This window comes from Zerene cesonia, chromosome 15, assembly GCF_012273895.1.
Source record: "Zerene cesonia ecotype Mississippi chromosome 15, Zerene_cesonia_1.1, whole genome shotgun sequence".
In the NCBI taxonomy this organism is placed as follows: domain Eukaryota; kingdom Metazoa; phylum Arthropoda; class Insecta; order Lepidoptera; family Pieridae; genus Zerene; species Zerene cesonia.
The window spans coordinates 8017298-8029953 of record NC_052116.1 but is presented as its reverse complement, the minus strand read 5'-3'; the positions used below and the strand labels follow the sequence as shown (position 1 = coordinate 8029953).

At 35.7% G+C, this 12656-nt stretch overlaps 1 protein-coding gene across 1 annotated transcript in view; it reads right to left on the bottom strand.

Annotated features, from left to right (window-relative positions):
- LOC119832332 (solute carrier family 23 member 2) overlaps positions 1 to 12656 on the bottom strand; it is a 23553-nt gene continuing 10897 nt past the window's right edge. Inside the window, exons 7-14 of the mRNA XM_038355997.1 lie at positions 9350 to 9470; positions 8419 to 8560; positions 6437 to 6550; positions 4830 to 4969; positions 3713 to 3860; positions 2904 to 3122; positions 732 to 846; positions 1 to 200 (exon numbers count right to left, since the gene is read on the bottom strand). Of these exons, the coding sequence (XP_038211925.1) occupies positions 113 to 200; positions 732 to 846; positions 2904 to 3122; positions 3713 to 3860; positions 4830 to 4969; positions 6437 to 6550; positions 8419 to 8560; positions 9350 to 9470 (1087 nt within the window). The 3' untranslated portion in view covers positions 1 to 112. The remainder of the gene's footprint in view (positions 201 to 731; positions 847 to 2903; positions 3123 to 3712; positions 3861 to 4829; positions 4970 to 6436; positions 6551 to 8418; positions 8561 to 9349; positions 9471 to 12656) is intronic.

The window sequence follows — 12656 nt, the reverse complement described above, 5'->3', positions numbered from 1 at the left end:
GAAACATAATCATTTAATACAATATACAATTAATAAAATATCGCCGAGAAACATGTATCTCTGCTTTCCTTCTCGTTCGGAAATCAATTCCAGCCATTTATTATTCAATATTTCAGCTTTCCTTTTTCCTTTTGAACAACGCGGTGAATTTACCAGCTTCATATGTTGGCATAAATGGTAAGTATGTTGTCCAATTCCACCTGAAATATGTAATATCTTTATGGCTAAGCGCCTCGTGTCGAGCACGCTTCGGCACGAATTGGGCTAGCTCGTACCGGGGAAATACCACACACCCGCAGAAAACCGGCGTGAAATAATAGCATGCTATTGTTTTTCGTACGGTGAATGAGGGAGCCGGAGGCCTCTATCCTCTTCCTTACCCTTCCCAGTCCTTTCCTTTATTCCTTTCATCTTTTTTATCCCTTCCCAATCTAAAATCGGCAATCCATTTGTAGAGGCGTAAGGTCTGCAACAGACCTTACGTCTCTCCAAATTTTATCAAGAAATAAAGCTGTTTTCTATCTTCATATATATATAAAATATAAATTACTTGTCACGTTACTTGTCCGCGATGGACTAAACTGCTCAACCGATTTTAATCAAATCTGCACACCATGTGCAGACTCATCCTACTTAGAAGATTTGTTTATACTATTTATAATGCAACAACGATAAATAACAAGACGACTGCGGGCGAAGCCGGGTTATGCAGCTAGTAATACATAAAATACCTTCGTATAAAACTCATGCCAATGGGAAAGTCGTAAGTGTCCCCCGCACCAGCGCCGCCCGCCTCCAGGCACATTTCCTGCGCCCACTTGTCCAGGCCGCGCTCTTCCCGAGTGCCTGACGGGTTGACAAACAAAACATACGTAACTAAAGTTTACACTTTACATAGTAATATGGATAAAAATACATGTAGAATGGCTACATTAATAGATATGGAACGACAGATGGAAAAATGAAACATCGGAACCTCTTCTAAAAAGCATTTCTTACTTACTAGGAGTGTTCCAATCTAAAACTAGTTTAAGACAACTAATTAAAGAGTGAATTTATTTCATTATATAATATACTAGCGGTCCGCCCCGTCTTCACCCGTGGTACATATATAGCCTATAGCCTTCCTCAATAAATGGGCTATCTAACACTGCAAGAATTTTTCAAATCGGACCAGTAGTTCTTAAGATTAGTGCGCTCAAACAAACAAACGAACAAACTCTTCAGCGTGATACTATTAGTTATATATTATTTGAATTTGAATTTGTGTTGGTATTCATAATTCAATCTCTATTAATATGAATTCCGAATTCATATATTTCCATTGAATGGTGCCATAATAAATAGTCCCATAAATTAAGTCCAATATCCGACCGAGTAGTAAACTATATAAAAAAAAACAGCAAGACATAGTAACATCAAAAATGCTAAAAGATTATTATGAAATTGAATATTACCTGTGTCCCGTGTGCTAAATTTCGTAATGATCTCTCTAACTGACTTGATAAATAAAATTAAAAAAAAAAACAATATTTTAAGTGTGTTTGTTTATTAGTTTATGTCTTTTCTCTACCCGTTTGTCTTACTTTGACGTGGCCACAAGACGATTTTATCATATAACTTTTGTATCTTGAGAGGGTTGCTTGTTGGAAGCTAGTATAATTAACTAGCTGCGCCCCGAGGTTTTACCCGCGTAAGTCCGTATCCCGTAGGAATATCGGGATAAAAAGTTGCCTATATGTTATTCCAGTTGTCCAGCTGTCTACGTACCAAATTTCATTGCAAGCGGTTTATTAGTTTTTGCGTGAAAGAGCAACAAACACACACACATCCTTACAAACTTTCGCATTTATAATATTAGTAGGATAGTAGGAAGTAGAATATTTGTAAAAGTATTTATCGAATTGAATATACAATGTATATTAAACACACACAAATAAACATATAAAATCTCTATAAAAACAAATCTCACTCGTACAAACAAATGTATGTCTTTCCCAAATCCAAACTAAATAACACAACAAAGGAGTTCACAACGTAATTGCTTTTAAAATCGGGACATTTCATTCTGGCAATTTTGAAGTGGGCGGAACTTCGGCGAAATAAATAATGATGAGAGTAAATGTGAACGAGAGTTGCGAAAGAGCAAAGGGCGAATGGCGGGATCGATCCGTGTGTCATCAAATATGCACGACAAGTATGTCTGTGTGTGAGTAAGTACGTGTAGGTATTGATATTGTTTTTGTGTGTGAGATACTGTACTGCTTTTTTGGACTGATGGACCAGCTAGATGGTCTTCCCGGCTCGGCCCAGATGTCAAGATTCCTGTTTTATCCCAAGGGAGCATTCAATCGGGATAAAAAGTCAGGTAGGTAAGTCAGATCATACCCTGTATGCATATCAAGTTTCATATAAATCCGTTGAGTAGTTTCAGCGTGATTGACGATCAAACAAACTTTCACATTTATAATACTATAAGTTTGATAAAAATTCATTAATACTGAATGCTATATGTTTATACGGTTGAATGGGCTGGGGAATTTCGGTATTAAGAATGCTTTTAGCCTTCTTAATGTAATATAATTAAAATTGATAATTATTTTTAACGAAAAGCTTTAAATTTTAGCCTTTTAATCGCCTGAACTAGATCCATTTTAAATGAGACTACACGGGAGGTACGATCGTTCCAATAAAAAAAAAGAATCATCGAAATCGGCGCATCCAGTCGAAATATCTGAAGGAACAAGCCCAAAAATACAGTCGATTTGATAACGTCCTTCCTTTTCGAAGTCGGTTGAAATTTTGATTTTTGTATTCTTGATTGTTTTCTATAGTTTATTGTAGTGTTAAAACTATGCAAATACCTCCGCAAGTTTAGTCTAAAATCCTTCTAATAATCTCACCAGGAATCAGATTATCCAGGACGCATCCAACCACGCCGCCCACCAGAATGGATGTGGACAGCAGCACTTGCAGCACAGCATCCAGCGGCTCCAGGCCGGTATCGATGACGTGATGGGTGGACATCCACCGGGTCAGCACCAACGGGAAGAACAGGCTGAAGCCGATGATGTATAGGTTCCGGGAACTGTTCAGGTTCACGTACTGGAGGGCGGAGAGACCTGGAGTATGGGTTTTGTATGGATCCGATGGTTGGTTGTATTTGAGGCATTTTCTTGGTGTTTACGGATAATTGTGGTACACCTTTTTTCTTGGTTATGAATGGTAGAAAATTCAAGTAAAATTACAGAAATGAAAGAAAGTAAGAACAATTTATTTTAACACACACAAACACACAAATAGTAACAATACATAAAAATGCTTCAGAAAATCAATTGAAATAGTTCATGGAGGTGTAGCACCAATTCTATATAATTCTAAACAATACATTCAAAATAATGCTCTCACGATTGGTCCAATGAAATTTCGATAGACATACATAGTATAAAACAAAGTTGCTTTATATGTCCCTTTTTACAATCATTATTTTATCATGGAACGAAACCGCCTTCCAATTGTCCGAACTGGTCCAAATTTAAACGGGACCCCATGGCAGGGACGAGCTTTCAAATTAAAAAAAGATTCCCAAAAATCGGTTCACCCAGTAAAAAGTTATAAGGTAACAAACTCACAAAAGGATACAATCCAATTAATAACCTCCAACTTTTTTAGAAGTCGGTTAAACTCATAAGCATTAAAACCATCATCTCACCAAAAGCTGAAATCATCCCGAACATAACACAGAAGAGTCCACCAACGATCGGCTGCGGGATGATGATGAACACCGCACCAAGTTTCCCGATCACCCCCTGGATTATCATCAGACCCGCGGCCCATTGGACCACCCGACGTGACCCTACCTGTACAGGAAATTAGGTCAAAGCAAACTCAAGCTCTATAAGAAATAAACTTAAAATATCAGATTAAAACTCAAAAGATATACATCGCTCACTCTTGTATAGATTTGTTATACCGGATATCGTGCTAATTTAATAAATGAATTTGTTATGTTAGATGCAACTTCTGGTTTTACATTTTTAGATGCGTTATTGTCAAATTTAATTATTAGTTTTATAGCACCGAAATGCCTTATAAATGAAAAATTTTTGAAAGAATAGAAAGGCGTTGCTACGGTTTGGCAAAAAAAGCGGGTTCGAGTCCCGCCTCGTGATCAAATTTTTTCTATTCTTTCAAAAATTAGAGTTTGTCACTTTTTCCAAAACGATATATACGTTCATCTCGAATCCTATAATATTTCGCCTTGTTTTGAAACGGCGCGCATTCATACGGAGTGTGCCTTGGCAAACGTTGATTATTCAACTTTCGGTCAAACTACCCTCACTTTTTAATAGTCTTTGTGACTGGCTGCAATTTGTTATCAACTGACTACATCAATTAGGCAGTTGTGTAGAATTACAGTACATTCTTATTACGATCAAACTAATATTCAACTCAAACTCCATTTTTGTTTCTAACATACAACATAGATTTAAAAGCAATGAATAATTAATCTAAAGACCAGGATAAATAGCTATTACCATACACCCCAAAAATCTGTTGTTATAATGTACTAGCTTTCCGCTCGCAGCTTCGCCCTATTGGAATGAGATGTTTCACCAAGGTAAACAGTAGTCACTTAACTCATAAAGCGCTCCGTTACGATACCATGCAATCCGCCAGTAATTCCTTAGATTGGCGCTTTCAATCAAATTCTTCTGTTTTATATTATTAAAATAAAAGATGTCTACTTGGATAAATGTTTATACTATTAGTATTAAAAGTCTGTTTGGATTAAATAATGTTTTAGTTTAAGTCTACCACGTGTGTACCTTAGTAACCCCAATGGCGCCCACGTTCTCCCCAAACGTGTTGGTCCCGTTGCCGGAGCCCCAGAGCCCCGCGAGCACGGTGCCGAGCCCCTCCGTGCCGAGACCGCGGTTGATCGCATGCAGTGGAGGCGGGGGAGCCGCTGGCAGAATTCAAATTCAAATTCAAATTCGGATTCAAATTCAAATTCATATTCAAATTCAAATTCAAATTCAAATTCAAATTCAAGTTTAGATTTGAATTCAAATATAAGAAGACTAGTTGCATAAACAAGTATTTGAGGCGACTTTAATTAAGCATAAGTAATGGAAAGTTTGGAAGGTGTTGTGAGAAGCTTAAACCTTATCCGACTTAAAATAATTAATTTATAAAATGTAAGAAAGCCTTTCTTTTTATTTTAGTTTTTATTCGTCTTTTTATGAACCAACGAATGTTAATCCTACAGTTTTTTTACACTAATCCTAAGCTGACATAGAAATATACAACTTAGTATAGGGAAACGTCGGGTTAATAATATAATGAATAAATCGCGTTTAAAATCCGATAAAAAGTCTTTAATTTCTATAAATATACAATTTAATCCTTTTCCCCTACATGTACTCTTTTATAAAAGAAATTATTCGATCACATTAATTTCATAAAAATGCCCAAGTTAGCTAGATATATCATTGAATGTGCACAAATCACGAGTCAAGAGGTCCACCTCATCCCCTCGCGCTTGACTCTAAACTTGCTTTTCCCTGCAAATGACAGGGCGTCGCTTAATTAGTTTTTCTTTACTCCTGCCCTGTAATTGGCTCACTTTAGATCTATTTAATTACGTGACTTCTAAGAAAAATATTCACAAGGGAAAATTTTAAAGAGCTGCTTTCGTTATTGTTGTTTATTAACAATGAAATGGATTTAAAATGAATTCTTTTGTGAAGGACACAGAATTCAATTTAGCAAATGGCGTGTTTTTGTTTACTGGGCTTAACAAAATTTTAAGATACGTAGGATTGAAGGTTGTTATTACCGTTCTTTGCAATAAACACAGCTGAATAAAAATTGCGGATCATATACTTAGATAACAAATAAATTAATGCATGTTTACACATGAAACAATTTCGCATTATCAGAGTAATACCATAGATCAGTAAATACCTAGTTACTGTCAGCAATACATTAATTGAAAAACTATTGCAATTAGTTGCGCTGTGACCCCATATAGACATATTAAAAGCATTCAATAGATGCTAATGAATTGCTATATTAGCCACTAACTGCCTTTCGCGGTTTCTCTCGCGTAAATGAGTTTTGCCTTTAAATTCTCAATGTTCCTATGGGAATATTACTTATTATATTAGCTATCTACCAGTTAAAACGCGTCAAAATTAAAAAAAAATTCAACGACATGTGACATTCCAACCCGCACTTGGCCAGCGCGGTGGATAATGACCTGAACTCTCATAGGAGGCCTGTGTCCCTGCAGTGAGAACATATATGGGATGATGATGATTATTATGACAATGATGATAAACACATGTAACACTAGAGGCGTTCAGACTTTGCTCGTCTTTAATTCCAAACATAAAGGGGAAGCTAGAAAGCGTTTTAAAAAGTAACTCACCACACATCCTAGCGGTAGTGGGATAGTAGCTAATAGACTCCACAGTACAAGCCAGCACACCGGCCAGCATCCCCAGGACTCCGGCCACACTTACCGTGGGCACACCCCATTGCCCTATATGTAGAAGGATTACACAAAACAATTAAGAATTATTGCTAGCTAGCTTTTAGCCGCTGCTTCGTATCGTTAAGATCGGAGAGAAGTTTAATGGATGATATTATACATACAAATCTTCCTCTTGGGTCACTCTATCTATTACAAAAAAAGCCGTAAAAACTGTTGCGTAATTAAAGATTTTAATGATCTATGCATAAGACACAGACGGCGGAAAGCGACTATGTTTTATACTATCGCAAATAAATAATTATTGAAAAGTATTAAAACCAGTGTTTCTATATTTTTTTTCTTCTGTTATTAATCTAATATTTTGATCACTGTTTTATAATATAACTAGCCGCTCAACCCCGCTCCGCCCGCGTTATTCCGCAGTAAATACAAAATTAAAATATCCATGACACAAATAACGTAGGTAAAAGATAATTAAAAATTGGTTCAGTAGTGCCAGAAATTAAGCCCTACAACGTCACAAACTCTCAAATTCACAAACTTAAGATGTATGATATTAAAATATATCCATGAAAAATATAATATTACTAAGCATTTAATGTACATCATTGCTTAAAAATAATGCTATTTAACAAAAAACAAAGTTAAATAATTTCAAAAGCAGGACCGAAAGGTTGACCTTTTCTCAATTTCGTAATGATGAAGGTACATCAGTTGTAATTAGAATTTCCCTTATCCCTGTATATGAACACGAGTATTATGAATTATTATAATTAAATCAAGGAGCTATTGGACCCTTAATTAATTATACATACAAGAGATAACATAGGTTTGATTAAAACTTACGCATTTCATATACAAATAATTATTTTTAAACTAAAATCTAAAAAAATCAAATTGTGAGAACTAGATCAAATTTAAATGGGGCTACACGGTTTAGATAGCCCATTTATTGAGGAAGGCTTTAGGCTATATATGTACCACAGGCGAAGCCGGAGCGGACCGCTAGTAACAAAAACAAGTGCTCGTAAAATGTAAACGTAAAAAAATATTTTTAAGAAGAATATAATCGGAAATTATTTATGTAGAAAGATATAACAATTCAAATCATTTATTTTTAAAACACGCTCAAACCATAATTTTAACATTATAACAAACATGCCCTGTCATGAATATAAAAGTTACAAGAATTTAAGACGTAAATCTTTCTCGAATGTTCCTTAATTTAGCGAGAGCCGTTGCGAGGAGACAATTTGACTGTAGTCATTAGTATAAGACATGATTTGACTTTTAAATCGGTGAATCGTATCAAACATAAAATACTATTTTAAATAAAAAATAATTCTTTCTTTCTTTAACAATACTGTTTTCAGCTTTCGTACAAAATATTACATGGGCTGATCAAACCATTAACATGTAATCACTAACACTAGCTGCACGCCCCAGCACCGCTTATTTATCGTAATTGAAAATATAAACTATATTTTAAATTGGATCAAACTATACACGGTGTACAAATTTGATTGATATCGGTTCAGTAGTTTAGGAGTCCATCGCGCAAACAATGTGACCCGTAATTTATATATATTACTAGCAGACCCCGAAATTCTATTCTGTCTTACTCTTATCATTTAGATGTTGGCCGATTCTCAGATATACCCAATATACAAACAAAACTTCATAAGAATCGGTACAGCCGTTTCGAAGGAGTTTGGTAACTAAAATTGACACGGGAATTTTATATATAAGATTGATGTAAAAAAAATATGCATCCAGGAGCACCAATAGAAATAATATTCGGCAGAAAAAAGGGCCAATAAAATCTTATCACAAAATTAAATCAATAAAAAACACAACAACTAACAAGTGAGCATTAAACAAACATTTTCTTAATCTACCACTTAAATATCTCTTACCGGGATAGGGCACGCGGAACCACGGCGCGTCCTCAATGATATTGACCTTGAGGTCGGTGCGCGCGGGGTGGCCCGGCGGCAGCGCGCCCGCTACCGTCAGTATCCCACATATTGCCCACATTATCACGATGGTTAACAGTACCTGATGTGTATATATTTTATTTTAACCTAGGCAATATTTTTTTTTTTATGTCATAGCGGGCAACTGAGCTGGTAGTTCGCCAGATGGTAAGCGATCACCACCGCCCATGAACATTCGCAAAGGTTGGGCCTCTGCGAATGCGCTGCCCGCTTTTTTGGGATAAGGGAAAAGGAATGGATTAACGACTGGAAAGAAGGAATGGACTGGGACGGGTGAGGAAAAGGAAACGGGCCTCCGGCTCCCCCACTCACCGCACGAAACACAGTGGCATGCCACTATTTCACGCCGGTTTTCTGTGGGGGTGTGGTACTTCTCCGGTGCGAGCTGTCCCAATTCGTGCCGAAGCGTGCGCGACTCCCACAATAAACAAATAATAGAGCTGGTGGGTCGCCTGATGGTAAGCGCTACCACCGCCCATGAACATTTGGAGAGGCATAAGGCCATATGCAGACAATAAGGTGATTTGGCAATATACATAAAGATAAAATTTATGAGAGAGGCAATTGGCAAAGGCTCGTCCTTAGAGAAAATTGATCAGTTATCACAATAGATTTCTACGTGAAAGCGGGCTTTGATTTGAAATATATTAATCCTCGTCATTTAATAGCAAAAAAGTATGTTTATATAGAGTATATTTAAAATTTCTGTTATTTGTATGTATTATAATATAAGTATATTTTTATACCATAGCAATTTTTAAAAAAGATAATGAACGTATATCGTTCTAGGGCGTTAAGTTTAAAGACTTAGAGATTTTAAAAATATCCAAATAAAATCTATAATACGTACGGGAAATAATTTGAATAACGGAAACCATATGATGGTGAACCCGGCTCCTTTCCTCCAGGCGACTGCGGGGATCTTCACCTCACCCATGCATTGAGAGAATATTGTCAACAATATAAACGTCCTGGAAATAAATATCTTCCATATATTAAGAAGTTTATTTACAATTTTGTAATTAATTTTTTTGGCTTGCGTCAAACCACAGTCTGCACGTCCTTTTTTATGATTGCCTCGTAGCGACAGTACAGTAGTTAAGGCCCGAAGAAGAGACAGACGTACAGGCTGACAGACAGACAGACTTGCAAAAATTCAGTTTATAATTAACATAACTTTATGAAATATGCTTTGCATAATACGCGACTGTGAATAGACCAGACCGTCAGAGTTTTTGACGCGCCCGTGAACATTTCTGACATTTCACAAGATAAATATTCAACGTTTCGAATATATCTCACTACGTCGGATCCTCTTAGTGATCGCTTTGTCAAAAGAATATTTGATATGCACAAAGAACCGAACACATATTCATTTGCTTATTTCCTAGTGCATTTGTGACCCATAGCTGCCAAAATAGGTTGACTGGTAGGAACAAATTTATAAATTTATACAAAGTAAATAATAATTATTTGAAAAAAAAAATTCGCTACAAAATTTTCGCAAATAGACCAAATTTAAATGCGACCATGAGCGGCACCAGCTTTCAAATAAAAAAAGAATCATAAAAATCAGTTTCACCCAGTAAAAGGTTATGAGGTAACAAATATGGTCGCATTGATAACCTCCTTTTTTTGAAGCCAAATGAAAATACAATAGACGGACATACAACCTTTTGTTTTTGGAAGTCGATTAATAAAGTAAAAGGAACATGTAGACATTGGCCTCTTTATCTTATATATATTTCGGTCAACTACAAACTCTTAGTCACCAAGGGGCACTTAATAAAACTTTAAAATTTATTAAATTATTGCCCGTAGACGTTTCTCATTAAATTTAATATAAAGTAGCTTGATAACCCTTTGAGAATGAAATTTAAAACTCGGAAAAGGTAGGAAATGTATAAACCGTGAATTTAAAACATGCTCGACTATTTTAGATATAACACTAAATTATATTTAATCTAAGTTGGAAGCTTATGGCATTATTATTCCCCTGCCCTAACTTCCACCGGATCAATAAAGGTGCTTAATATTGTAAATACAAAATGTGTTTTTTTTTTCTTTCTTTTACGTCGAAACGGAACGATTTTATGATATAATTTTGTGTCTGGATATGAATAAAAGGTTAGAGAAGAACACAGGCCTTTTACCGTGATGGAACATCTAATTTCCTTGGGAATATAGTATTACGGACGAAAGTGTATAGCTAGTAACTAATAAGTACGATACAGTTTGTAAAATGTTAATCCAGTTTATAAATTGCCTGTTTGCTTATTTCATTCTAATCCGTTTAGTAGCTACGTTTTTGTACTTCACAATGAAATATAAGAAAAAAGGTGTTACAACTTCTGTGACATATGTGTGACATATGCTTTGTATGTAACACGGGCGAAGCCGGGGCGAACAGCTAGTGGCTTCACAAAACCACTACGTTACAAGCAAATAAAATAGCAATTTCACAGATGCGCGATGCAGATACGGTCGATACAGCCTCACTTGTTGCGTTGTATCGCGACCTGGTTGCTATAGCAACGGCCCCTGCCAGATAAACCTAGCCTGATATTCTAGGAATTTTTAATTGAGCTAGCTCGGTCCGGCAAAGGCTATTGGCTTTAATTGGGTTATGATGCAGATAAATAGGGCACTGTAAAATATATCGGACTATTTTTAATCATTAAGGTCTACAAGGTATTTGCTTCAGGTTTTATAAATATTATGGAATTTAGCACGTATAATGTGGACATATTTTGTAAATAATTTAGTAAAATAGTTTAAGATATCATGGTTTAACTTTATCAATCAAGTTTTGGTCATTCAAAAATAGTCAAAAATAGTTTTAAGATGTTAGTTAATAAAATTATAAATTACGACTCTGTATATTTCACTTGAAAATTTATCAAACAAACGTTGACTGCAGCCAGACCATAATCTTTAAGATGCAGCGTGTGCAAAAGAAAATAAAAATATTCATAAATCCCTCGCCTTTCTGTATTTATTTCGAAACGATAGCTTAAGCAATGTTTTTTAAAATGTGAAAACGTTGAAACGCTGTTGAATAAAAAAATATACTGTGTAAGCTTTCTCAGTTGCATAAGAGGAATGTTTTAAAACTTCTGTAGAAATTGGCCGGGGAATTATCGCGTCCACGAAGTTAGTTTCGATAATTTTCCGTTCGGAAATACATTGAACGTGCCTGTTCGTTCAGTTTACATTGAAAGTTTTTAATTAGAAGTTATCGGGCTTACGCAAGGTGGTTTAATCGCAGTGTTTGCATTTTCTGTGATGTAAAATATAGGTTAAAAATTAAGCAAATTCATGTTTAGTAACAATTCAGTTTAAGTACATTTTAATACATAATTACTCTATTGTTTTATGTTACTATACATTTACAAGATATGAACCTACTATGACCTATGAATTTTGTTTCGCCAAAAATTAATGGAAAAAATCACGTAAAATCATGTACAAAAAAGTCACCGTCGTCGCTGGGAGCGTGCAATTCTAAAAAAAAAGGACCATGAAAACAATTTCCTGTAAAACGCAAAAATCACATCAATCGGTTTTAAAACCACGCAGTTATCCAGTAAAAAACAAAAAAAAATACAGCAAAATTGAGAAGCTCGTTCGAAGACGTCGGTTGAAAATTCATGAAGCGCTGCGCAGTTCGCCGGATCAGCTAGAATTATATATGAGTGACCAAATCTCAGGCCGTGAGTCTTACAATCACAGACGTTTTCAATTTTCGTCCTAAACTAACAAATAAACATTTATCGGAGCCCGGGGCCACATTCTCGGTGAGTTACAAACGAATGTAACTGTAGCGTTTGATTGGTTCTACAGGCTTTCAGCTTGGACACGATATATTTGTTTTTAGGATCTTTTATTTTGATCGTCTCAAACAAATGACTCAGTTGGTTGATATGTTTGGATTTTATTATGATTGCAGTTCGATGAATATACATCCGTTTAAGTAATTAAGTAATGAATTTTGAAACCATCCTTGATTTATTTGCCTATTAGCTGCGCCCCGCGGTTTCACCCGCGTAAGTCCGTATCCCGTAGGAATATCGGGACTTACGCCTATATGTTATTCCAGTTGTCCAGCTGTCTACGTACCAAATTTCATTGCAATCGGTTCAGTAGTTTTTGCGTGA